The sequence below is a fragment of the Carettochelys insculpta genome, chromosome 12 (assembly GCF_033958435.1).
Source record: "Carettochelys insculpta isolate YL-2023 chromosome 12, ASM3395843v1, whole genome shotgun sequence".
NCBI lineage: Eukaryota > Metazoa > Chordata > Testudines > Carettochelyidae > Carettochelys > Carettochelys insculpta.
The window spans coordinates 4,812,934-4,840,357 of record NC_134148.1 but is presented as its reverse complement, the minus strand read 5'-3'; the positions used below and the strand labels follow the sequence as shown (position 1 = coordinate 4,840,357).

The window sequence follows — 27,424 nt, the reverse complement described above, 5'->3', positions numbered from 1 at the left end:
TGAAGGGGAGCTCTAGAGTGGATGGAGAGAAACTGGTCTCAGTGGTGTCAGAACAAGGAGCAATGGTCTGAAGCTACAGGAAAGGAGTAGGTTGGATATTAGGAAAACTTCTTCCCCAGGAGGGTGGTGAAGCACTGGAAGGCGTTGCCTAGAGAGGTGGTGGAATCTCCATCCCTAGAGGTTTTTAAGTCCTGGCTTGTCAAGGTCCTGCCTGGGATGACTTAGTTGGGGTTGATCCTGCTTGAAGCAGGGGGCTGGACTAAATGACCCCGAGGTCCATTCCAGCCCTAGGATTCTCTGATTGTAACAGGTCAAACAAGGCATCAACAGTCCCTTGCTGGCTGCAACATATGGCTAAAGAAAGCATCCACCTGCTCCTATATACTACAAATAACTACTCCACAGAATACCCCTTACCAGAGGTTCTAGGAGCCCTACTTGCTGACCAGCTCATGGTGCTAGGAGCTGTACACACAAAGAACACTGAGGCTGGAGCAGTTCTTTTGTTAATTTTCCAAGTGCAGACAAGCCCTTGGTGTTGTTTTTCTGGCTGGTCCTTGGCTTTCGTAAATGTGGTAAACCCTGAAGCAAGGATGGGTTGAACAGTGCACCTGTGGACAGAGGGGGAGATGGGCTTCATTCACAATGGATCTCCACCACCACTTTGCTCTCGGCAACTCAGCTCAGGACAAAGCAACATTTCCACTTCAGTTCCTGCCCCCACCAAGGTGGCTGATGGGAGTGCGCCTGAAAGGGGAACCTGTACACCATTCTCCTCTGAGCTAACGGAGGACTTGGGCGGCTAACAGCTAGAATTGACCCAGTGGAAAACGGAGATGCCCAGAACGGTCGGGGTGTGAGGTTTACTTTGTTTCTTTATTTAAGCACAAAAAGTGGGACTTGACATGTACATTTTTACATGAAAAGATCAGAGGGGGGAATACACGTGAAAGGGGGAATTTGAAAGTCTCAGTTTTCCATCATCACATACACTCCAAAGAGAGAGGGTAGAGGGAACCTGCCCTGGATCAGCTCAAGCAGACCTGGCTGGAGATCTTACACTGGGATCTTGCACTCAGAGAGTGGGATGGTTAACAAGCCGCCATTTCCATAGAACAGACTGAGCTTAGAGCTATGGTGGAAATTAACCCCTCCCTTGTTGCCAGATAGGTAGCAAGCACTTGGCTGCTGTCATTTTTAGTCCTGTTCATCTTCCTCCAAGCGCACAAACCAACAGACTGGGCCCACATCAGGGAGCAATGGTGCTACAGTAACCAAACTCCCGTGGGTCCCACAGCCTGCCCTCCGTCCGCCCCAATGCCCCTCCATCCCTCTGCAGAAGGGGCAAAAGTCTCACTGGACTGGGTGTCATGGATGCCAATGATGGAGACAGAAGGCAGCAAGTATCTCAGGTTGCTGGGTTTTTCTCCTTCCTAGATTAACAGGATAATGACTTTGAACACACTTCAGTCCAGGAGCTTTCAGACGCACTCAGAAGAGTTTCTGTAGCCTCTGAAGGGTGGAGTGCCTATGTCAGAGCCAGCCCAATACCATGGTAAGTAACTTACAAATATTCCCACCATTATTTTCAGGGTTTTCACCCCCTCTTCCCAGCGTTCCTGGATTTCTTCAGTAGACAAGAACACCCTATTTTCTCCACTCATCCCCTTCCCACCTGCTGGGGAAAGCACCCCCCACCCACTTTCTCCTGTTAGAACAGGGGCTCACGAGACCAGGACAGCAAAAATTCAAGACCCGACCCGAGGGGGAGGGGATAAAACAGCTGGTGAAGAGCAAAAGTCACAAGTCTAAAGAAAGAACAAACCCCCAATCACAAGGGCTCTCAGGAGCTAACCGCTCAAGGTCCAACACAGGAAGCGGTCACCAAAACAGACCCACGGACGCCCATCAAAATCCAGCCACACGCGGTCCCCCTCGCAACGGATGTGCGATCTGAAGCGAGACAGGAGGGAGAGGGTTATCTCAGAGGAGAGTCATGCCGTCCAGAGAAGGCAGCACGTGCTTCCGGCCACAGCCCTGAGGGGGTTTTGCCCAGAGGCCGCTTTCCAAAAGGGGAGTGCTGCAAGTCTCTTGAGAAAGGCGGGAATTCCCCTGGAGAAAGTCACGCGGCCCCTGGAATCACCAGGCGGTGGGAGGATCCTGGAGAGCTGGGCAGGACAGAGGAATGGCCGGGTGCAGGCATCTGTAGTGTTCAGAGCCCCGCGGGGGCTGAGCAAGCTGCAAAAAGTCTACAGTGAGTCCTGCCGGAGCTCGTTTGCTGGCTCAGTCTCCCCCTTCCACCTCCTAACCCCCAAGGGACACAGCCCGAACCCCGCATAGTCCCACAGGAAGCTGCTCGTGTCTCAAATGCTACTACAGAGGAGCTGGTGAGGGCCAGAGATGATCCCCCTTCCCTCCCCGCTAAGATTTAAGGCTCTGGTGAAGGCTGCACTTCATTCATTAACCCTTCTCGCATCCCCTGGAAGCTACGGGGCTAAGATCCCATAGGACAATCCTGGGGAGAACCCTCACCGCCAGGTGAGAAAACAACCCAAGGGGGAGTGAATTTTCCACCACGGAGGGCTGACAAAGCACCTTTCCTGCCACATGTTAGCCAGACCCTGCGGCAGCCAGGCAGTGAGAGGTCAAGCATTAATGCTTCAGCTTCAAGAGAGCAACTTCCTCCCTTTTCACCAAGGCCCACCCCACACAAGCTACGAAATACTCCTGGCCGAGCAAAGCCCAGTGGAAGAGCTAGTAAGAAGTGAAGCGATTCCTTTGTCACAGGCTCGCGAGGAAGCACAAGAGGTAGAGAGAGAAATGCCGGCTGTGTCCTGGAGAAAGAGAGCTATATTTGATAAGAGACTGTATCCCTAGGCCCCGCCCCAAAGCAAGGAAAGACGAACTGGTGGCCAGAAACGCAGCCCAGCGGAAGTTAGAGAGACCTCTCCCTCCTCTTCACTGCCGGCGTCATGGAGTCAGCCTGGTGCCCATGGGAAAGTGCATTGTAAGATCAGGCTGTGATGGAAGGGGAAGGGGGCAAGGCGGAGGTATCCCTGGGACGGGTTAGTTCCCCCGGAAAGCGCCCTGTGCAGCTGAAGAAGCCGCTCCCGCCGCTGCGTTCTGGAAGTTCCTGTTGGTGAGGATGCCTTGGGAGAACTCCTCCTGGGCTCTCTGGAAGCTGGCTCCTGACCGGCGATACAGAGAGTGCACCTGTGAATTGAGAGAGCACCTGTCAGCCTACGGACACCTCCTCTTGCCCCAGGATGGCCTGCAGAGAGCTAGCTAATCCCTCTCTCCCAGCTCCACAGCTCACTAGCCATGCAGGCACGAACAGAAAGTCCCATCCAGCAGCAGCTGTGGAAGACTTAGGAGGAGAGCCTCACTCACGACGTGCAGAGGGCATTCCGCTTCGTGGAGGATGAATAACCAGGGACCTACACGCCCCGAAGGGAGGCAGGTAAGCCTAACCCCTGAGCACCATGGGACTTGGTGTCTCCCCAGGAGAGCTGGGTGTGGATAGCAGTTGGTTGAACCTCTCTAACCTGGAACTCTCATCGGGCAAGATCCGGAACCTGGCATGATTTTAATTAGCCGGACGACCACTTATGAACGCGGCCAAGGTTCTGGCAGTCCCATAAAGTTTGTTTCCAGACCCCAGTCCTGGCTCTCAGTGTTCCGGGTTGTTATTGAGCTGTAATTTATCTCCAAATGTCGCCTGAAGAGCTCAGTAAGCAGTGGAAGCGTTGGTAATGTGCTAGACAATACTCATCTCCTGTAGTGCAGCAAATTCTCTCCTTGGGCACCAGTCTGGTCCCCAGTTGCCGGATTAGAGAGGTTCAACCTGTATTAGACGATGGTTTTGTGGGGGCCCCCATCTGCAGTAACTTTTTGGCACCTGAAAACCAAGCTATCTATCCCTCTTACTTGGTTTTCCTTCTCTTCGCTAATTTTCCATTCACGTTTGTTTCTACTTCCATCACAGCTTCTTCTGACGGCCCTTGTAGGAATCCCGGAGGAGGAACCGGCCAGCATGCGTTCCCCTGTCTCCAGACAGACTTGCTACATTCAGTCCTTCCTTTGAAACTAAACTGCTTGCTAGCCCCTAAACTCTAGCTGTAACGCCTGGAACTTCTTTGCTGCCCATGGTGAACTGCTCCGAGGACGGGGGAAGCTAACTTGGAGCTGCTCTTGGCTTTCAGTAACTCACCTGCTTAAGGAGGATGAGCGAGAGCACAGCGCAGAGGGTGAAGAAGGCAGCCACCACCATCATGATGATGGAGACAGCCCAGTTGCTTCGCATCTTGTCCAGTGCTGCAATCCAGCCACTGTAAGGAAGAGGACATGTCGTGTGACAAATCCCAGAGCCCACCGGGGCAAGAGAAGAGAGGACCCTGGGAGAGCATAGGTCACTCGGGCTATTTGATGACAAGGGAGTTAAGGGACCACGGGGAGCACATGCAGCCAAGGGCAGACCACAGGAATGTTTCTTACTGACTTCAGTCTCTTGCAGGGCATTACCCAAAACACTCCAGATGCCGCAACAGCTTTGCAAAGGATCACAGAGGAGCCTTCCCATAGGTAAGTCTGCCCAGCACCATAAGCCTGGGGTTAGAGGGACTACAGTCAGCTGACCCATACCAGGGAAACCTGGACTTCAGGGTCTATAGTGCATTTAACCCTAGGTTAAGGGTGTTCTGACTGATGCTCAGACCCTATCCCAGAGTACACTCCCCCTCCCCCATGCCCTCGGTGATGGTCTAGCCAAGAGAAGCTGGTGCATTGTGGGAAAACTGTTCTGCCCACTTGTCTCCTTACTGTGGTGCTTCTGCTGATAGGACTCAGCTGTCCACAAGGAGCATGAGGACATCAATGGCGTCATTAGCCCTTCCATTGCTGGGTCAGTGGAATCACAGAATGCTAGGACTGGAAGGGACCTCGAGAGGCCATCGCGTCCAGCCCCCTGCCCCAATGGCAGAACCAAGTACGGTCTAAACCACCTCTGACAGACATCTCTCTCACCTGTTCTTAAATATCTCCAGCGATGGAGATTCCACAACCGCCCTTGGCAATTTATTCCACTGTTTGACCACCCTGACAGTTAGAACTTTTTCCTAATGTCCAACCTAAACCTCCCTTGCTGCAGTTTAAGCCCATTGCCCCTTGTTCTATCCTCAGAGGCCAAGAAGAACAAGTTTTCTCCCTCCTCCTTCCGACACCCTTTTAGACACCTGAAAACCGCTATCGTGTCCCACCTCAATCTTCTCTTTTCCAACCTAAACGAGCCCAGTTCTTTCAGACTTCCTTCATAGACCTTCAATCATTCTTGTTACTCTTTTCTGGACCCTCTCCAATATCTCCACATCTTTCTTGGAAATGCGGTGCCCAGAACTGGACACAATACTCCAACGGAGGCCTAACCAGGGCACAGTAGAGCGGAAGAATGAAGGCATTGCTCTGAACTACCAGCTAGTCAGAGAACCGTCTCTCCCACTTGAGGCCGAGTCTGTTCCGAGGAGAATCAGGACAGCCGGCTCCAGGGCTGGCAAACCCTGATCATCAGACTATGCAATTCTGACCATTTAAGATGGGCTGCTCAAGGACTGTGGCTTTGGGTTGGCTGCTTATTATCTGGTTTTCCCTGTTTGGTTTGAAGTTTGACATGGAGAGCAGGTTCAGAAGGGGCTGGCTCCCACTCAGTCGCCGCCCTCACAGGGCGTGTAGCCCAGGCGCCTCTGCACACACAGCCCTGAGGGGGCCAAGGACAGATTGCAGAGCAGGAGCAGGGGAATGCAAAGCTCCTGGCTCAGTGTGGCTGGGAGAGGAATGACTCCAACATCCTGGCAGCTGGGAGCTGCCTCCTGTCTGTCATCTTTGCTCCCTGCTCTCGGCAAGCTCATCGTGCCAGCAAGGAGACGACGGAGCAGGAATAGAGAGCACAAGCGGCCAGGCAGTAAAGGCACTTTGTGCTGCCTGGCTGCTGTATTGCTCCTTTGCCACCAGGAACTCAGGGATACCTCTGGGAGGCTTCTAGAATGCAGGTCCGAGCTAGGCCCAGGAGGGTTCTGAGACCCGAGCCCCAAGCTCTAGATTAGTGCTTTTGGCGAGTGGGATTAGGTTTGTGCCTGGGTTTACGCTGCTGTGTAGCTGTGATGCTGTACGGAATATGTGGGGAAAACACCGTAGGATGCTACTGATACCACCATTATAAAAGTGCAATGACTCTAACCAGATATACCGTACAAGGTGTCACCCGAAGAGTTAAAATTCACTAAATATGGTGATCATGTGTGGGGGTGTGGGAGAGAGAGAGACCGACCTTTGTATTGGGAGTGATAGATGCATATGGTATATCTGTATTTCTAAATTGGTGCTGTGGTTCTCAATGACACCAGAGACAGATTGGCACCGTCCTACTGACTGGCCCATAAAGAGTCATCAGCAGAACAAAGGAAGACACCTTCTGAGTCAGCAAGGCATATGGTACGCCTGCGGACAGCGAACGCTAAGGCTTCCACGCCACACGCTGGCAGCTTGTGTTTGGAACAAAGGACGTACAAGCCGCATGGCAAAACAATACAAAAAGACAGCGGCATCATCTCCATTTCATCCTCATTCCTGCTTCTTATTTCTGGCCTGTCTTTGTACAAACCGAGGCTCTGAACAAAGACCCATCCAAGCGGTGGATATGTTTCAGAAAGACTTTCAAGCCAGCAATACTGCTAAAATCCTGATATAGGGACTTTGAGGTCCTTGTATGTATCCGTCTGCTTTGTCATCTAACAACTCACTCTTGTTCTTATCATAAATCTCCAGTTCCAGATGCTAAATGATTGGCTGACAGCAGGGTATGTTGACAAAGAGCCAAACCTACCCCGACCTGGGAATGCAGCGGGCTCTTTAGGGTGAGAACATTTCATGTTTGTGAGCAGAGATTTTTAAATTTCTCTCTGTGCTAGTCCTGAGCGCTGACTGTGGGCCGCAGAACTGAAGTACAATGAAGTAAGCTGTGTGGTTTCTTTTCTAAGCTTTTCCACAATGGGCCTGGAGGATCAGAAGCACAGTTTGTGACTGGTTGGGAAGTTTAACTTCAATGAAACCTACCAGTTTTTAGGGGGGTATCTTACTCTGTTTTTCAGCCTGCTCTGCCTTTGGCATTTCCAGTGAGGGTCTCCTAGGCCTATGAGGTCACGGCAGACATAGCTACAAAGCAAACCCAACATGGAACATAAACACAGGGCTAGCTGGAGATCTCACAGGAGCTGGAGAGGAATGGGGAAAAGCACCATAGATTTGGGGAAGCAGCAGCATTAGGCCATGGTCATAGAAGGGTACAAAATCCAACTCAGAGGAGTTAATGTTATGGGACTTGAGGGCCCCAGCGGCATTCTGGGCTTCATCTCTAGCAGTTCTGACCCATTCATTTCCAGAAGAAGCTGTCCTAGAGGCATTATGCTAACCCTGGCTGCCTCAGACATCCGCCACATATGGGTAAAGGGGCCCTACTGGCTCAGCTGTCAAGCACCCATCAAAGTTCTGGAGACCTTCATAAACCCCTGTAACACCTTTCTGGATAAAGCGTTCTTGTAAAATTCCACATGCCAGTTCGTCACCATGGAAAAGAGCAAGAGGGTAGATTTAGAGTCTGGGTGGGTATTTTCATGGGAATTTCGCAAGGCCGGGCAAACATTTGCGAGGGGTGGAAGAAACACAGAAAACAGGCTGAAGAAGCAAAGTGTGAGAGCAGGACAAAAAGCTCCTTAGTAGAAACCAGATCTTAAAACTGATCCCTCGAGCTCCTCATGGCTGTGTCCCTGATCAAGTGCAGAGGGCAAGGACTACCGAGATGCCTAGCTAGGATCCAGAGTGATGTGTTTGGACAAAGGTCGGGGTCTCATTGGTGGAACAGGGCATTTATTTTCAACTGCTGCATAAACTGGGTCACCTTTTGCCAAAGGAGACCGAAGAGATTGGCAAGGAGGAAATACCTGACTAGTTTTATTAGCTGTGACATTTCTGGCTGTGTTTAGCTAGCACTAAATGCAGATCACGCTATATAGCCACTGATGAAAACAATGTCCCGTTGGGAGCCGCTTTCTCTACAGATCAGTGCGTTCTTCAGAATCGCAGCGGTCTCCGAAGCCAGACCGAAAACAGAGCTCCTGCTTCGATTCCAAGGCAGCGACCGGGTCAGAGAACCCGCCGAGGGAGGAAATACAAGGATGGTTTCTCCCAGCAGCCGTTCTCCAGGCTGTGGGTAAAAATAGACTCTGATTTCACTGCAGCTGTCACCTCAAGGTGCCCCCACAACCAAGCTCCCAAGACCTGACCTTTTCACTATGCTTCACAAGCACAAGGGGAAGAATACGAAATTAAAGAAAACACCCCTTGGCCCCTCCCACACGCACAGCTTAAACTGCTGCCAACATGCTGTGAAAGCTTTGTGCTCCCTTCACTTGCGGTCAGAACTGCTGAGAGATGGAGCTTGGTACCTAATCTTCAGATCAGGGGCCAGAAATCCCCGGCACAGGTACCAAGAGTGGCGCGTGAGCCAATTTTCATCGGTATTCAAGGTGGGAGCTCAGCCCCGTCCCTCCTCCCCCATGCAGCGGGAGCGTGCTCAAAGCCAGGCTGCCTGTGACTTAACAAAAGACCCACTAAGGCCACCAACAACCCCCTGACCAGTAAAGCTCAGCATCTTTTTTTTTTTTTTTTTTTTATGAATGAACTGTTGTAAGTCAGACTATTAGTGACTTGAAAAAGTATCACCGGCACTCAGGCTGTACATAGAGCCCAAGAGGTCAATTTCGGCCCTCCGCCTCAGAAAGGCAGCGGACCCCTGATTAGATTGTTATTTTGTATTGATCTATAGAACATCACCTCCAACGGAGAAAGCTAAGAGCGTTTCAAGAGAGCAGCCTGACAAGATCTACATTGAAGACATAGCCCCAATGGGTGCAGGAGGACACTTGAGAGAGAAAGAGACAGCGCAGTAAGGAGTGGATGGGAACTATCGGGAAATGGGAGAGGACAGCTTTAAGAACTAAAAGCACAAGAGACCTCTTCAGACAACTGCAGTCCTGTTGAGAAGGGGCCCGTTCAGAGCTGCACTGGCCATGCTGCAAGTCAGGCTTACCTGTCCCCCCAGCCAGGAATGCCAACTGCCTGGATGATGTAGATTGCAATTTGGCAGAAAAAAACAAAGAAGAACACAAAGAAGCTGAAGGAGCTGTCGGACCTGCAAAGTGAGAGACCGGGTGAGCGAAATCCAGGAATCTCCAGGACAGGACACAAACCACAAAAGCGTTTCATAAACCAACAGGAAACAACTGCAACGAAATCTCCTCCAGCTGAAGACGGCAGAGGAGTGGGGACTGTGACACCGAGAGGAAGCCATGCAGCAAGGGTCTGCAACATGCACTCACTTGCTCCGTGTGGCCTGTGTCACGGGAAAGCCCATTTCCCTAACGCATGCCACACAATCAGCCTGCATTCGTGGGGGAGAATTTTCTGTATGTGCACAGTAATAAGGATCAAATAATTAGCTGGGATTTGGACACTGCGTATGTCTCCGGGACAGGCATTTCCTAGTTACTCTGTGTTTCTACTCAGACTACATCTACACTTACCAGAGATGATTGACCATTCCTGGTCGATCTTCCGGGGTTCCATTTTGACACTGACCCAGGAACACCTCCTGAGCTGCACGGTAGCAAGGAAAGTCGATGGGAGGAGCACTCCCATCAACCGTCTGCCGTGAAGACAGGCACAGAAGTTGACGACTACAAAGCTGATTTTTGGTACGCGATTGGCATTCCAAAAATTGCATAACAGCCATCAACCTTCAAGGTAAGTCTAGACGCAGACTATCTAATATGGCCCATCTAGCAGCAATCAGAGGATCTTTTGCTACCGGTTGAACCGCTCTAATCTGGCACTCTTTTGTCTGGCAACATCTGTAATCCAGCATGACTTTAGTTAGCCAGATGCCCACTTATCATGGGTGTGACACAGGATCCCAGGGCTGGAAGGGACCTCAGGAGGTCATCTAGTCCAGGCCCTGCTTCAAGCACGATCAACCCCCACTACTACCACCACCACTAGTCCCATCAAGTGACCAAATTTCCTGTGATCCCATAAAGTTTGTTTATAGCCACCAGTCCTGGCTCTCAGCTTTCTGTGCTGTTATTTAGCTGTAATTTGCCCCTAAATGTCTTCTAAGGGCCCAGTCAGCAGTGGAAGTGTTGGTAACGGTGCTAGACAATAGTGACCTCCTGTGGTCTGGCAAATTCTCTCATCCAGCACTGGTGAGGTCCCAAGGGTGCCAGATTAGAGAGGTTCAACCTGTACATCCATCTCAATAGGGTATAGATTTTAAAGGTGAGAAGGAATTATTCAGATTACCCAGGAGGAGCTCGTCACAGTAAAACCCAAGAAGAACAATCTCTCTTCCACCCTCTTCACCCAACTCGCAGTCTGTAAGGAAGGTTTGGGTCTATCTAACGAACTGAAGATTAGTAACCCTTCGCTCCCCTGGCAAAAACCACTAAGATCAGATTAAACTGCATTTCCTCCCAGTAGTGGCCACATCCCTGGAAAATGGTACTTGCCTGAAAGCCTTGTAGATGGGTCGATACCAACAGAGGAAAGCACAAGGGGTGAACAAAACAAACCACAGGATTGAGAGGCCGAAGTCTACTCCTCTGTTTGCGCTGACGGTGAACCAGGCCAGGCAAGCCAGCAGGTTTAGAAGCAGAGTAACGGAGTGAACTGTTCAGGAGGGGAGAGAGAGAGAGAAGGGAAATCAGTGAGCAAAATCCCAGAAAACCCACCAAATTCTGGAGCATTGCTGCCCTCTCATGGAACACAATGCACCACATTGACTGTAGAAATTCAGCAGCTTGTGAGCCACGGTTCAGCCTCTCTCGGGGAGCCGGACACAAAGGCAGATCGGACAGCCCGAGTCCCGTTTGATACTGCTCCTTGTCCCTCCAACCTGAAGTCTTAATTCTTCTTAGGACACCAGAACTGCCTCCAAATTACAACACTGGGGGGGAGGGAGAGCTCAGTGGTTGAGCATTAGCCTGCTAAATCTGGGGTTGTGAGTTCAGTCTCTGAGGAGGCCATTTAGAGACGGGGGCAAATATATGTCAGGGATGGTGCTTGGCCCTGCCAAGAGGGCAGGGGACTGGACTAGATGACCTCCCAAGGGACCTGCCAGTTCTAGGAGATGTGTATCTCCATATTTTTTTATTTATTTATTTTTCTTTATCCTACACAGGATTACTGCTGGAGCTGGAAAACAGAGGCCACTAAACACCAAGGGTGTGTCTATACTTGCATTCCTCTTTCAAAAGAGGTATGCAAATGAGGTAAACTGAAAATGCAAATAGAGTATAAATTTGCATATCTGACACTTCATTTGCATACCATTTCAAAAGAAGAAAGCCAGTGTAGACACTGCTCTTTCGAAAGTAAACCGATCTTCGAAAGAATCCCTTCTTCCCTTTATTTAATGGGAAGAAGGATTCTTTTGAAGACAGGGTTTACTTTCAAAAGAGCAGCGTCTACGCTGGCTTTCTTCTTTCGAAAGAAGCTCTTTCAAAATCAGAATATGCAAATGAGGTCCCAGATATGCAAATCTATGCCTCATTTGCATTTTCCGGTTTACCTTATTTGCATACCTCTTTCGAAAGAGGAATGCAAGCGTAGATGCACCCCAAGGGGGGAGCACAGACTGTACTCCCTGATGCATTACAGTTCAATATGTCCACATCCTTTCACATGTGTCGATATTATTGCCCAGAAGTGACCAGTACAGTTGGCCATAACACAGGCCATAGAACCACACCTAGAAACTTCTCCTGCAACAAACTCATTGAGCTGGGGTCGAAGTCAAGTCTTTCCAGACTGTTTTTCAAAAAGCAGGAAGCCAGGATTTTAGAGCTACAAATGACATCAACAGCTGAAAAACCCAAGCAGTCCTGTAGCACCTGAAAGAGTAAATTTTATTAGGCAACGAGCTTCCATGGGTAAGACCTACTTCATCAGAATCATCTCAGCCATGAAAACTCATCACCTAAAACAGTCTTTAAGGTGCAACAGAACTGCTTGTTTTTTCTGTGAAGCTACAAACTAACACAGCCACGCCTCTGAGACGGTCGACAGATGAATTCAGCATCAGCAGCTATCATGGAAAAATCAGCATTTGATAGAAAGTCTCCTCAGAAAGCTTCCAATATCTCCTTCCAGCCCAACCCAATTTCGCCAACAGTGCCAGTTACAGGGTGTCACTCACGCATCCACAAGTAATACAGCATCTTGCATGTTCGCTGGTGATCCGCTGGGATGTCTGCGGCAAAGTCCTGATAGAAGCACGGCTTGATGGGACACTTTTTGGGAAAGGGTGGCCAATTGTTCTGTCTTGCTGTAAAAGGAAGAAAGGAGAGATCCCTCAAGAGAGTTCCCTGCTTCAACATAACATAAGAACATAACATAAGAATGGCCATACTGGGTCAGACCAAAGGTCCATCCAGCCCAGCATCCCATCTGCCGACGGTGGCCAATGCCAGGTGCCCCAGAGAAGGAGAACAGAAGACAATGATCAAGTGATTTATCTCCTGCCATCCATCTCCTGCCCTTGTTCTGAAGGCTAGGGCACCATACTTTACCCCTGGCTAATAGCCATTTATGGACCTAACCTGCAAAAATTTATCAAGCTCTTTTTTAAACCCTAAGAGAGTCCTGGCCTTCACAGCCTCCTCGGGCAAGGAGTTCCACAGGTTGACTGTGTGCTGTGAAGAAAAATTTCCTTTTATTAGTTTTGAACCTACTACCCATCAATTTCATTTGGTGTCCCCTAGTTCTTGTATTATGGGAAAAGGTAAATAATTTTTCTATATTCACTTTCTCCACACCATTCATGATTTTATATACCTCTATCATATCGCCCCTCAATCGCCTCTTTTCCAGACTGAAAAGTCCCAGTCTCTCTAGCCTCTCCCCATATGGGACCCGTTCCAAGCCCCTAATCATCTTAGTCGCCCTTTTCTGAACCTTTTCTAATGCCAATATATCTTTTTTGAGGTGAGGAGACCACATCTGCACGCAGTACTCAAGATGTGGGCGTACCATAGTTTTATATAGGGGAAGTATGATATCTTTTGTCTTATTATCGATCCCTTTTTTAATAATTCCTAACATCCTATTTGCCTTACTAACTGCCGCTGCACACTGCGTGGATGTCTTCAGAGAACTATCCACTATATTCCTAACATCCTATTTGCCTTACTAACTGCCGCTGCACACGGCGTGGATGTCTTCAGAGAACTATCCACTATAACTCCAAGATCCCTTTCACGACACCTCATCAGCGGGCAGAGCGGCAGTCAATATCTGTTAAGCCTGATCCCTCGGAAGAGGACATAGCAACTGGGCCATGGCAATAAATTTGATTTGAACAGTCTGTGTCTGAGAAGTGGACGTGCATCAAGGGCTTCGCTCATGGAAGCTTAAGCACGCCTAGGAATCAGACACCAATGAAACAGGTCAGGGTTTGTTTTAGAGACTGATGCGATGGGGGTTGGGCTGACACTGGGGAGCCAACCTCCACAGGCTCCAAGAACCATCGCAAATCTCCCCATCTTCTGCTCCAAGTGTGGTGAGCACTTCCTTAACCCGCCGCAGGGAGCACACACGCAAGGAACCCCTGTCAGAACCCACGCGCTCCACCACACTGAACAGCCACTTCCCCGCCCTGGGGAAGGAGGAGAGAAAGAATGAGCTATGCATGAGAGACGCCACCCACTCCGCCTAACTCATGTTTCCCAAACTGGGGGGCGTGCCCCCCTCGGGAGAAGTGACGAAATGGGGGGGGGCAGGGTGTGAGGTGACCTAGTGTCTCCCCCCGCCGAAGAAAGAGCCGGCCTTTGCCTCTGGCTCTCAGCCCCTGCCATTTTATGTGGGTGACCCAGTGCAGCCGCTATAAAGAACCAGGCAGCCGGTGAAGACCCTCATGGAGCTAGCTGCCTCCTGTGAGGGTGAGTGAATGGGGGTCGTGGGAGAAAGGGGGAGGAGGAGGAAGATGGAGTTAGATGGAGGGCTGGGGATGGGGTAAGAGCAGGGGTTAGTGGTGCCTGACTTTGTGGAAGGGGAGGGGCTCAGGTGGGTGGTTCACAGGGCTTGTGGGTCTTGGGCTGGCAAGCAGGCCACTGGCCCTGCCAACCTGGGGCGGCTTGGGCTGGTGGGCAGGCAGCTGGCCCCAGCAGCATTGGGCTTGGGCGGCTGGAATATGGCTGGGGTGAGCTGGTGGGCAGGCAGCTGGTCCCAGCAGTGTAGGGCTTGGGTGGGAGGTAGGCGGGCAGCTTGGACGGGTGGCTCTGGCCGTGAAGATCTCAGGTGGGCAGGCAGCTGGTGCAGGCAGCTCTGGCAGCTAGCACAGGGCTCAGGCAGCTGAGGCTGCATCAGGAACTCACAAGGGCTCAAGAAAAACTGTGTGGGGGTATTTTTAATTTTAAACAACATTTTTACATCAAATGTTTGTGTTTATTTTAAATTCCAAATTGAATTTTTCGTTCAAAGGGGGTTGGATGATGGTAAAAAAGAGGTGGGGGGGGCGCGAGAGTTTCTCAAAAATCAAAGGGGGGGGGGCACGTGATGCCGAAAAGTTTGGGAACCACTGGCTTAGATAGTCTTATCTGAGTATCAAAAACCTCCAACAAAAGAACATTAAAATTGCAAAAGCAAACAGCAAGTAAGGAAATGCCAGAATTAAGGTTACACATGAAACCTTAATTTGGCCTCCTTGCGTGGATGCACTACAGTAGTCTTTAATTACACAATCACATAGTATTTTTCCCCTTGCCTCGATCAGTGAATGAACATTCAATACTACTTAGGATCGTCTTCATTCAGTATGTGGCTGTTGCATTCATTTTTCTGCACAACACTCCTATGAGCAAGGGCGGTGGCTCTATTTCCATTGGACAGTTTGGAAAAGGAAGCAGAGAGAATAAGGCCAAAGTTGTCAAAAAGGTCCATTCATTTTGGGTGCGGAACGCGAGACTTCAAGCGCCTGACTTGCCAGAGTGTACAACACTATACAGCGCTGCTTCTAACAGCCAGGGGAAAAACTGATGTTTTGGGTCAGTGGCTGAAAAGTCATTTCTAACCAAAACTCCATTTGTTTTCTTTTTTTGACACGGGGGCGGGAGGGGGAGAAAACCCCCTATTTTCATTTGAAAACATTCATTCAAAGCATTGTATTGCATTGCACCGTCAGAATGGATCTGGAAAAGGCTCGCTCGTTATCATAATGAATTTTCCCCTTTTAGGTATTCTCATCTTCTTATCTACATCCACCCAGGGTGAATTAGCTCTGCTGTAACACTCCCATCTCTGTACCTCTGCTACCCGTTTCATTCTCTTCCCCTGCATGCATCTGATGAAGTGAGCTGCGACTCACAAAAGCTTATGCCATAATGAAATTGTGAGTTTTAAGGCTCCGACAGACTCGTTGTTGTTTTTGCAGGAACAGACCAACACCTCTACCTCTGAAACCTGTCACCCACCTCTCTCTCTGTAGCCAGACAGCCAGCCCCCTCTCAGGCCAGCATTGCTGGGAAAACAAGGGAGCCAAAACAACAGGGCACTTAACATAAATTCCAGCACAGCCTTTGAAGCTGTGAGAAAGCACAGGTGTGCTGCTACAATGTGCCTCTGGGAACATATACAACGATTAGGCTCACAGAAGACAGAGAAGCTGTGACAGACATGGCTCTTAGCCCCTACTAAATAACGTGATGCACACACACCAACATCCTAGGTGGGAAAATATTTACCCTAATAAAAGGAATGGCCAGTAGTCGAAACTTATTGTTTCTCTCCCTTGCAAGTGTAAACTACTCTTGCGAGAGCTGGCGTCACCCAGACAGACCAGCCCCAATTTGGCATAAGAAAGGAGAAAGAGAATAAAGGAGTACAGAGGTATAAGTATGGGACCTACAGCACCATGATTTTTGAGTGCTTTTCACTATCTATCTGCTGGTCAGATAAGTGACAGCCTCCCAAGGCTTCTGCAGCTGAAAGGGTCCCTAAGCCTTGTCCCTTATTCGTCTTTCTGCGGAGCTGAGTGACCGATCCTGGCTTGGCACTGCTGGAATCGAGAGATGCAAGGAGGGCAAGAAGCGCCCACACCTGATCTCCTATCTTTAGTGTACACACATTTTGAACTAGAGCTCTATACTTTGGTTTCCCTCTTTGGGATCGTGGCTTCAGTTTTGTAACTTGTTTGTGTGTGTAACATCTATACATTTAAATAAGTAGGCACTAGCAATTTTGTAACCACATGATTAGAATCTAGTTTAATAAGTTTTGGTAACCGTTTGTGCATAAGCCTGACTTGTTTCTCTGGGTTACCGTAAAGCAGCCAACACAATTAAAGAACCTCAGCCGTTTTGGCTATAAAGCCTGGCCATTAGGTGAGAGTACTAAGAGCCTAGTGTTGAGTTGTGCCGCCTCCACGGGGCAAACTCTTGGGGCGCCTGTCAGTCAATCCTGACTGCCCACTGCGAAGGAGCTCTGAGCTCTAGCAGTTAAAGTCACGGGTGTGGAAAGGCTCTTAGTGCTGCCATTGCGGCACCTGTCAGTCAGTGTTGACTGCCCACTGCGAAGGGGCTCTGAGCTCTAGCAGTTAAAGTCACAGGTGTTTAGGACCTTGGGGCATCCGTCAGCCTGGCCCGGGCTGCCCGCCGCGAAGGGACAGTGAGTCCTAGCGGTTAAAGTCACGGATGGTGTAAAACGGGCATAGCTGGCACCTCACCAAACATCCTTGGCCATCGGCTAACACTCTCTCTCCCATTCACCACACACATTCCAACTTCGACAATTAATGAGGTGAGTGGCCCACAGACAACTGTCTGTTTCACTACACAATGTTCCCCGAGCGCCAAACAGCCAGTACAGTGAGTGGGGAGGGAGCTCATGGCCTTCATGTATTTAAAGAATGCATCAGTTCAGAAGCATAAGAGGGCCAAATTACAGTTGCACAGAATCTTCATTCTGGCATTTCCTAACGTGAGTTCTTAACTTTGCATTTAAAAAATAACTAAAATTAAGGCTGCAGACTCTGAAACGTGAAGAAAACCCTTCCACCACGTAGAACCATTCAGACCACCAGCTTGAGCATCAGTAGGCTTCAGAGCCTTAGGTCTACAGAACAGACTTCTGCCAATTGAGCTATTCATGGAAATGGAAGAAGTAGGAGGCGGTCTGGACCAGCTACTAGCAGGAAATGAGATGCTTTGCCAGAGTTCTACAGTTATTGCTGATGGCAGAGGAACAGAAACCCAAAGCTCCTCGGTGTAGAGTCGAGTGGTTACAGACCCGTTAGCCCCTGTGCTATTGAACAGCCTTCCTCCTAAGTTGCTTTTCCCTCTCGACCGTAGCATGTCCAATACTGACAGAATCTTCTGAGAATTTTTCTGCTAAGTAACTAGCCTCAACTGAATTTGTGCCAAACAGTTTTTCAGAGGTTCAGAATTGGCCAAATTTTAGTTAATTTTAAGGGGAGTGACACGCGGGCAACTACCCTGCCAAACATCCAGTCCTGAGTCGCAAAGCTCTGGTGCTCCATGCTTTGAACAAGACAGTTGCAAGGATATAAAATATGGGTAAATACAAGGAATTTTCCCCCCAAACTTAATTCTCAGAGGTCACTAAATCACTGTAGTTGAAACTTTCCAAAAAAGTTCAGCCTGAGGCACCTACACCCAGCATTGGCAATTTCATCCTGAAGAGTTAAAGTCTGGCAAAGTTAAAAAGGCCGTCCAGTAGCACTTTAAAGACTAACAAAATAATTTATTAGGCAATGAGCTTTCGTGGGACAGACCCACTTCTTCAGCTCATAGCCATACCGTAAGGCACTGAAAACAGGATCTTCTAATGCAGTCTTGGGCAACACTAACTCTAGATGACACCGCAAATACCTCCTGTAATAAAATGGCAACTCAGAGGGAAGTGCCTGAGAATATTAGTATGCGTCAGACAATTGGTTAAGTGATGCCACATGATCTAATGGGCTGAATGTGGGACGAAGACAAGTAGCAGTATCCACCTCTATTACAGGAAAAACAAAGCATGACGAAGGCCTGGCTCAAGATCTCAGAGTTGGTCTCCTGAGGTTTTATTCACACTCGCTGTTGTGAGATGGCTCAGAATTATACTGAAAGGGTGTGTGGAAATTCCCACTGCTCTGACAGCTATTTCTCATGCAAATCATTCCTAGCAAAACCGAATGGGGTCCAACACACTGCAGCATTCACACAACAGGAGAACTCTTGTATGCTTGGGCTCAGGCCAGCGTGACGGGCAGTATGGATATTCAGACCGGGAAAGAAACACTACTCACGGTTAAAGCCTGCTGCATTATTCTGCAACTCCCGCTCTTTCCTCTCCAGCTCCGCTGCTTTCCTCTCCAGCTCCTCCTGTTGCTGAAGGAGTCCCGCTTGGGCAGCTGAGGCTACAGCCTAGATGGAGTCATGGAAAAACAATCAGAACCAAAGAGCCATTCATGTAGGGATATAGTATAAAATTCTATTTTAGTTCTGTCTAACTTAGGACAAGGTAGCAGTTTACAGCTATCTGATGTTGAACTCAGCTTGTAAAAGAGTGGGATGAGTGTTTGTTAAAACTAACTTGGACGCTCTGTTCAAATGCTATCAGAACAAAAGAGCACTCAAGTAGCGCTTTAAAGACTAACACAATAATTTATTAGGTGATGAGCTTTCATGGGACAGACCCACTTCTTCAGATCATAGCCAGACCAGAACAGAATCGATATATAAAGCACAGACCTCCAAAAGTTGTCACCAAGGTGGACTAATCAGAAGAATTGTCAACAATTTTTGATAACCTTGATAATAACTTTTGGACATCTGTGCTTTATATATCGAGTCTGTTCTGGTAAGGCTATGAGCTGAAGAAGTCCCACGAAAGCTTGTCACCAAGGCCATGTCTACACTAGCCCAAATCTTCGAAACGGCCATGCAAATGGCCATTTCGAAGATTATTAATGAGGCGCTGAAATGAATATTCAGCGCCTCATTAGCATGCTGCCGGCCACGGCTTTTCGAAATTGCCGCTTTTTGCTACCATGCGGCTCGTCCAGACGGGGGTCCTTTCCGAAAGGACCCTGGGAACTTCAAAATCCTCTTATTCCTATCAGCAGATAGGAGTAAGGAGATTTCGAAGTTGGCAGGGTCCTTTTGAAAAGGACTCCTGTCTGGACGGGCCGCGCGGCAGGGATCTGCAGCAATTTTGAAGAGCCGTGGCTGGCAGCATGCTAATGAGGCATTGAATATTCATTTCAGCGCCCATTAGTAATCTTCGAAATCTTCATTAGTGTAGACATAGCCCTGATAAATTATTTTGTGAGTCTTTAAAGTGCTACTTGACTGCTTTTTTGTTTTGATAGAACACAGACTAACATGGTTAGCTCTCGGTCTAAATGTTGATATTGTCCCCGTGCTAATCAAAGTCCCCTGTTGCTTGAGTGAGGAATATATGCAAGACCTTCACCAAATGTTCCAGGAAGGGACCAGGACAGACCCCTATTGCTGCATATCCTCATTAAAAGGCGAGAAGTGGGCACACTGACAGCTCTGAAGGAGGAAACAGGCAGTCATCAATGAGAATCAGCATGATGAGGCCACAGAAGAGAGACAGTAAGAACTTAAGGAAACATGAAGAAACGTGAGAAAGCAAGTACTCTTGAACAGGATGCAAAATCCTCTTATCCCAATGTACGAAAACGGCTATAAAAAGGTGGCTACCCTGTCACAGACGGAGTTTGTCCGTCATTTCCACTGGGATCTCAGCCCGGGTTGAAAGGAACCTGGTCCCGACACATCCTTGCATTTCATTAGGTTGGCCAACTAATTGAAAGCGAGCAACAGACTGCTAACAATAACTATAACAAGTGCGTGTGTGTGCGCCAGAGCATAGGCTAACTGCTTTTCAACTGTATTCTGAAATGTGGCGCATTGCCTTTTCCCCGAGAAAGATCCTGTGTGCCTTTTACACGCATGGCAGGGAGAGGGTCCCTTCCTTAGGGAAGCGGGGGATGCACACACATCACACATTAATGGGTGTTTCAGCAACATCCAGCAGGCTGAGGACATGCTGGATGCAAAACGTTCCTGGTTGGCCTAAGATGGGGTGGCCAACCTGTGGCTCTTCAGAAGTTAATATGTGCCTCCTTACACAGGTGCCAACTCGGGGGCTGGGGCTACAGGAGCAACCTTTCCAGAGGTGCTAGCTGCTCAGCCCCAGCTCTGCCCCGTTCTACCCTTTATGGTCTAGATCCGGGGTGTCCAACGCCCTAGCCACACGGGGCTGGTTGACTGTTGCTAGCTGGCTTGAACAATAAATGTATTTTCTGGACAACGTGGCTAGCTCTTTATAGCGGCTACTGCTGCAAAATCAGTTGGGTATCACAGGTGTAGGTGGTGCTTGGACTTACAATGGGTGCAGGGGACTGAACCTGACAACACCCTGAGGTTCCCTCCAGTGCTCGGATTCTGTAATTCCCCCAGTCCCACCCCTTCTTGCCCTCACCTCTAAGCCTACCCCATCCTCTCTTCTCCCTCCTTCCCTAGGACCTCCTGCATGCTGTGACACAGCTGATCCCAGTGGAGAGGAGGCACAGAGAAACACTCATGGGCAGGAGGTGGGATTGGATGGGGGTTGCTGGCAGAGCACTGTGGCTCTTTGGCAATGTACACTGGTAAACTCTGGCTCTCTCTCATGCTCAGGTTGGCCACCCTGAACCCAGAGGTGAGGGTTAAAGGTGAAGCTATTTGCACTGAAGGGGAAGAGACTTCTGGGGTTATGAAACAGAGGCAACCTCTTAACCTGTGACAGGAGATTTTGCAGGCGCAAGCAAAAGGCAGTGAAATCCCCTCTCTTCACTGTACTTTGCCTACCTTCCTCTGCATCTTTTTTACCTTGCGGCTATTCTGAGAATGGAAATCTTCTCCTAGCAGCCTCTCCCTCTCTGAATTCTTGCTCGCCGAGATGAACCTGGGTGGCTGGTACTTGCTGGCCTGTCTAAGCAGCAGCTGCAACACACAACTGCACTGTGTCCACACTCGCAGAGCCGAGTGCGACCGCTCTCTCCCTGAAACTAAGCTAACACCATTAACACGTTACAAGTGGTGCTGTGCGAGAAGGCCAAGCGAAACAGGACACAAAAGCAGCGTCAGTTTCAGCAGCAGAGGGAAAGAACAGGGGCTTTACATAGCCTCTGAGTTATCTGCAAGGCTATTTGTTCCCACTGCAATGCCAGTCTATGTTATAAACATAAATCAGGGCAGAGCTAGTTGTCTGCATCCTCCCATACCCGACCCAACGGAATCAAATCCCCATCTTCTTGGTGGCCTGTAAGATGCAGAGAGGGTAGTTTGTTTTCCAACAGCTTTTCTGAGTGAAAGACAGGGAGCGAGCTCGCCAACCCTTCGCAGGAAGGTGGCGGCTGGGTACACTACCTGCGGAGTAGGTTCCACAGATGGCTGTAGGACTGCAGGCTGCGAAGGGGCAGCAGGCTGTGTGGCCGGAACCGTCTTTGCTCCATTTGTCTGGACAAAGAGAGTAACACAGCAAATGAGCATTGTAAACATCGCTTCAGTCAGCTCTAGGAACTGCTCAAGACAAGTGCTTCAGGTAGGTGTGCGCCAAACTGGAGTCCAGGCCCGGACACCCAGGAACAATGAGCTCCCTCCTACACAAGCAGCTTTATTTCAATTCTGAACTCAGCGGATCATCACGGTGCACCTGAGCATAAGACGGCAGAACCTGAGAGGTCCCTCAGGAAGGGAGGTTGGTTTCATTCTGAAATGTTCATAACAAAACGGTATGGGGCTTCTTTCAAACGTTTACAGCTGAACCTGGACTTAATGAGACTTTGAAACGGTGCCAGGCAGGAGAAAAATGCTGAGTTCCCTTTTGAGTGCTCTTTTTACATCGTACGGAACAATATTTGCTTTGGTTTTGGGTCTCTGCAGCTGCCTGGTTGCTTCCTTCCGGTTCCAAACGAGGTGTGGGGTTGATGGGTCACTTCCGAACTCGGGTGCTCATTTGCCTGAGGTTCTACCCTGTGGAGACTGACACCACCCAAGCATTACAGGTACCATCACGTGCCAGGGGAGAGACTAATGGTGCTTTGATCTATTGTCTGAACGGTGGCTGTTGGTCCTCCCCAGTTTCCTGCTTCCCACACTACCCGCCTACAACCTTATTAGTGCTGCTCCTAAGCATCATGCTAACACTGCTACCACACCAGTAATCCTTCTCCCAACAGAGAAACTCAGCTTGATCCTTATGTCTAAGGCCCTATCAAATTCACAGCCATGAAAAATGCATGATGTAGCATGAAGTCCGATCTCTCCTGTGAAGTCTGGCTAGCATAGTTGAGTGGCAGAGCTGGGGGCTCTCACAGTCTCCAGATGCTAGTCCTGGCCAGTCTGGAGAGGGATGAGACACGTCCTTCTCTTGTGGGGGTCACCCCGCAGAGCTGGGTCAGACCCAGGTCTGGGAACCTCTCCTGGCTGCAGGTAGCTCTGCAGCTGCTGGCTAGGCCTCCCCCGGCAGCACCACTGCCAACAGTAGTACAGAAGTTAGGGTGGCAATATTGTGAGCCCCCTATGCGCCCCATCCCCCCTTGGGTCAAAACTCCCCCAGTTACAACGTAAGTTTCAGATTTAATATCAGAAACAAGGACACTTTTAAAAAATCCTGTGACCATGAAATTGACTAAAGAGGCTTTGAACTTGCTCAGGCCAATCTTACATCCCTTGGCATGAGACCTGTGCTTCACGCTTCGGGATTGCCTCGGCCACGAACTCAAGGCAAGGCTGGCGGTGACTGAAAAACTCAAGAGAAGCATATTGTGCATGTAACCGGTCATTGTCCACTTGGAACAGATCGGTGAAAGCCTCGTTCATTTTATGGTCTCTTCTACCAAGGGACCCAGCTGCCTGATACAAAGGGTGTGTAGATATTTAGTGCAAACACGTGAGCCACTTACCAGCCGGGAGTTCTCAGAGAAGGGATTGAACTCATCCAAGCTGCTCTGATTAGCATTTGTCAGCTGTGTCACAGAGGGATCCTGAAAGAGAAAGGGAAAGGGCGGGTAAGAGATAGGGAGGAGTTAAAGAAAAACAAGAGAAGCCTCCAGACAACCTGTTTTTCATGTTCCTTACACGGGTTAAGCGAAGCAACATCAATGACTTCAGAAAGCAACACTACGTTGCAGGAGGCCCCAGGGGCAAGGCAGGAGCGGGACCCGGCTCTGCACCCCAGAAAGGGTGGCCAGGTGTGGAAGAAGGGGACACATCAGCCCTTAGCACTGCCCAGACCACAGTGCTGTGCTCCCCTCCCACCAGCTCCTTCACAGCCACGCAGACTGATGCTGTTGGTTCAAAGGGGCCCAGAGCTCAGGGCACTGAGCTGCCGAAGGAGAAACAGCAGCTGCCAGGGCTTGGAGCCCCTTTGAAATGCCAAGTCCCTGTGCAACTGCCCTCCCCTTGCCCCTTCCCGTCAACAGGCCTGCTGTGTTCTAAACACTTAGCGCATGTCTTCAGTATGGGCTGGATCCACACGCAGCGATTGATCTAGCGGGGGTCGATTTATCATGCCTAGCATAGACATGATAAATCAACCACCGAGTACTCTCCCGTCAACTCGGTACTCCACCAGAGTCCATGGGAGAGCATCAGCTGTGAAGATTAGAGCTGCTTACTGCTCTAGGACACTGACTTCAGCTACATTATTCATGTAGCTGAAGTTGCATACCTGCAGTCAATGGCCAGGGGCGGTACAGACAACGCCTTAATGCTTTTACTTACTGAAACTCAGACAGAAAGGCATTAACCTGCTCTAGACCAAAGAGTCTTCAGCACACTTGGAAGTACGACTCAGATTTCCTCTCATACACAGCACAGCAGACAGCCACTGTGGGCTCTGGGCAAGGTGGGAAGGGACCCAGGTATGGGGCCGAAGGGCAATCAGCTCTAAGTGCTGCCCAAAATGGAGCACACGCAGCAATGCACAGCCAGAGCACTTGGAAGGGTCCTGGGAGCTCCGGGCCTGGGGCATCTGGTCCCTTTGCCGCCCTCCCTCCCCTGCCCTTGGTAGGCCTGCTCATCCCTCAACTTTACCCACTAGGCAACAGCTCCCTGAAGTTGTTTGCAGAGCTGAAGAAACATGCTGGGGTGAGGCTGCAGTCTTGCCTTTGCTTAAGGCCCACCATCCTCAGGATGGCAGGCTCTCAATCAAGTGCAGCGGAGATTAGTCGGACAGGTTGCAGGCAGAAAGGCAGGCTAACCAAGACACATCAGCTAGCCCAAACTGCTTTCATGCAGACCTCTGGGCTACCAAACTATCACCCCAAGTATCCATTCTGAAAAGGCACAACAGCTACGAAGAGGGAGACTGTGGGTTAAGATGAATTGATCACGTTATCATGCTATAGGTTTAAACCCAGATTTCAGCCAGAGCATCAACTTCCTCTTCCTCCACTCGGTACTGGGCCCCCATAATCTTACTGCTATGAAACCCCTTCCTGTATCTCTTCTGAAGACAACTTTGCTCCTCCATCGGTTGCAATTTATTTCACTCAAGCATCATGGGAGGCAGTTTCTAGGAAAGAAGTTATACAGCACAAAGCTGGACTTTGCTAAAGGCCCTCCCTGTAATAGCCAGACACCGACAGCTGCTGAGCCTGAAGCATTCTTTCACCCAAAGACAGAATGAGGTGCAGTTGCTTCTTGGAAAAAATCATGCTCCCAAACTGAACAGTGGTGTAATTTTATCTCTGGCGGTCTGCTTGAGCCAGGTGCCTTCAACCTCCCCAGCAACCAACGTCTTTATCAGAACAAGCCGTTTTATTTTTGTCAATGGGGCAATGGGTACTTGCTTGGCTGGGCAGGAAGGAGAAAGAGCAAATTCAGATATGTAAAGGTTGGTAAAGTTTCCTGTTGTGTAAGCATCCTGACATCAGAGCTGTCAACCCAGGGAAAGTCAATTGGCTTAAACATACTGCACACAGGACTCTTGACTTCCAGTCGAGCTTTCTGATCGCATGTGTAGACAATGTGGACTCTGTTTAATGAGTAACTTTAGGTAACCCAAAAGATTAGACACTCCCTAGCTAACTGGCTGTACAAGCTGATGAATCACTCCAGGATGAAGCCACAGAAAACAGGGGCAGATTCTCAGGTGCAGAACTGCATTCACCAGGCAGAGTGAATAGTTGCAGAAACATTCCATGGAACCTATTCCCCAGCAGGGGATTCCCAGAATAAGGGGGGCATTTCTACTCCACCACCTCTTCCACAGAGTGAAGCACATGTCAACAATCTACCTTCCCTGGATGTAACCACAAATGCGCCGGGAGCTGGAAGGGTTGGGGGGAGGAAGAAGCCTCAGTCATCAACTTTTGCAGAATTTAGTCTTTATAATACCTGTGGGGAGATAGCGGCCTTCAACTACCTGCAGGGGGGTTCCAAAGATGAAGAAGAGAGGTTGTTCTCCGTGGTGACAGATGACAGAACGAGGAGCAATGGTCTCAAGTTGCTGTGGGCGAGGTCTACGTTGAATATCAAGAAAAACTACTTCATTAGGAGAGCAGTGAAGTTCTGGAATGGGCTACCTAGGGAGGTGGAAGAATAAACTTAAAAGCCCTGTCTGGGATGATTTCACCGAGATTGGTCGTGCTTTCAAGGGAGGGTTGGACTTGATGACTCCAACCCTATGATTCTATGACAGTTTCAATGTCTACTCCTAGGAATACTGTCCACACAGGAACTCTGTCAGTGCTGTTTTCCTAAGTGCATGAACAGGTGGTCCTAATGCGTCAGTATCTGTTTGCTGCAAAACCAAGAATATTCTGGTCCGCTTCCACATGGAGAAGGAAAACGGGGCATGACAAATCCGAAGGAGTCCACATAATGGCTAAGGTATTAAGGGTATGATAAAGAATTGTCCCATTAACACAATATGTGAACTGCCAGACCACTCAATTGGACTACTGCTATTCTGCATAATCATGATCTAGATTTCAAGTCAGATGGACAATGTCTGTAGTTGTTTGCAGTATTGTGGTAAAAGCATTTGCCCCAGGATAAGATGAATGAACTAATAGCTTCAACTGGACCAACTTCTATTGGCAAAAGAGACAAGCTCTCTAGCTACGCAGAGCTCTTTGGGTCTATACTCTGTGTAACTCCAAAAACTTCAGCCTTTCCACCAACAGAAGCTGATCCAGGAAAAGACACTCCCTTACCCTTGTTGTCTATCTGATATTCACAGTTATTCAGCCATTAAAGTTTTCACTTCAAGTTGAAATAAATTACATAGTTTCTCTTCTAAGTCCATCAGACTGTGGTGGTAGAAGCATTTTCCTCCATATCAAAGCAACACACAAAACTGAAAATAAACCCAAGTGAGAATCACACACTTAGAAAACAGATCATGAATGAGAAACCATGATGCAAGAGTCCAAAACAGAATAGGCAGAACCCAGAGCAATGTCCTTAGACAACTCCAGCAATGACTGGGAAGATATCAGAACCATTTCCTTAAATCTGGGACAGGCAATCAGGTCGGATGACGGCTGGAGGAAAATGCAGGCAGAAGCTTCAGGCAAGCTTACTTGACAGTGCTACTTTTCTTATTCCAATAAAGCTCTTTGTTCAGCGTCAAAAGAAAAAGGCTTAATTCTTTGCTACTGGCTTACTACAACATTTTGATTTAAATTTATTTATTGATACCACAGACATAAAATTTGGGCGAGCACATTTTCTTATCAAAGAACCAGTTTGAAGTCTTAGGAGCCAATGGACAAATGAACAGGAACTTTTACCCCAGCTTGTTCGTTACATTAGACACACCATGTCTGAAGATTAGAGAGGCGGCCGTGTTAGTCTGTATGTTCGAGAACACGAAGAAGTCCTGTGGCTCCTTATAGGCTAACAGATATTTTGGAGCATAAGCTTTCCTGGGCAAAGACCCGCTTCATCAGATGCGTCTGACGAAAGGGGTCTCTGCCCACCAAAGCTTATGCTCCAAAATATGTTAGTCTATAAGGCGGCACAAGACTACTTCGTGTTCACGTCCAAAGAGTTCATATTAAACTACTCAAATAAGACCAAACTACCTCCCCTGCCCCAAAAGAGCCTCACACCAGATGAATAAGAACCTTACTGAAAAGAGACAACTGAAGTTACCTTTGCATGCCATTCAGTGGGAATGGAAAGCCTTCTTTGGCAGACAGCCAGAACACATACACACCTCTGACTTCTCTAACCTGCTTTACCTGGACTATTAAAAAATAGAAGACTGCCACCCTAGTCACCTGGTTCTAGATTTT

At 49.0% G+C, this 27,424-nt stretch overlaps 1 protein-coding gene across 1 annotated transcript in view; it reads right to left on the bottom strand.

Moving 5' to 3' along the window:
• Positions 1–857: 857 nt before the first annotated feature.
• SCAMP2 (secretory carrier membrane protein 2) overlaps positions 858–27,424 on the bottom strand; it is a 28,921-nt gene continuing 2,354 nt past the window's right edge. Inside the window, exons 2-9 of the mRNA XM_075006866.1 lie at positions 23,081–23,161; positions 21,543–21,632; positions 18,407–18,524; positions 12,299–12,427; positions 10,611–10,770; positions 9,137–9,238; positions 4,211–4,328; positions 858–3,213 (exon numbers count right to left, since the gene is read on the bottom strand). Of these exons, the coding sequence (XP_074862967.1) occupies positions 3,067–3,213; positions 4,211–4,328; positions 9,137–9,238; positions 10,611–10,770; positions 12,299–12,427; positions 18,407–18,524; positions 21,543–21,632; positions 23,081–23,161 (945 nt within the window). The 3' untranslated portion in view covers positions 858–3,066. The remainder of the gene's footprint in view (positions 3,214–4,210; positions 4,329–9,136; positions 9,239–10,610; positions 10,771–12,298; positions 12,428–18,406; positions 18,525–21,542; positions 21,633–23,080; positions 23,162–27,424) is intronic.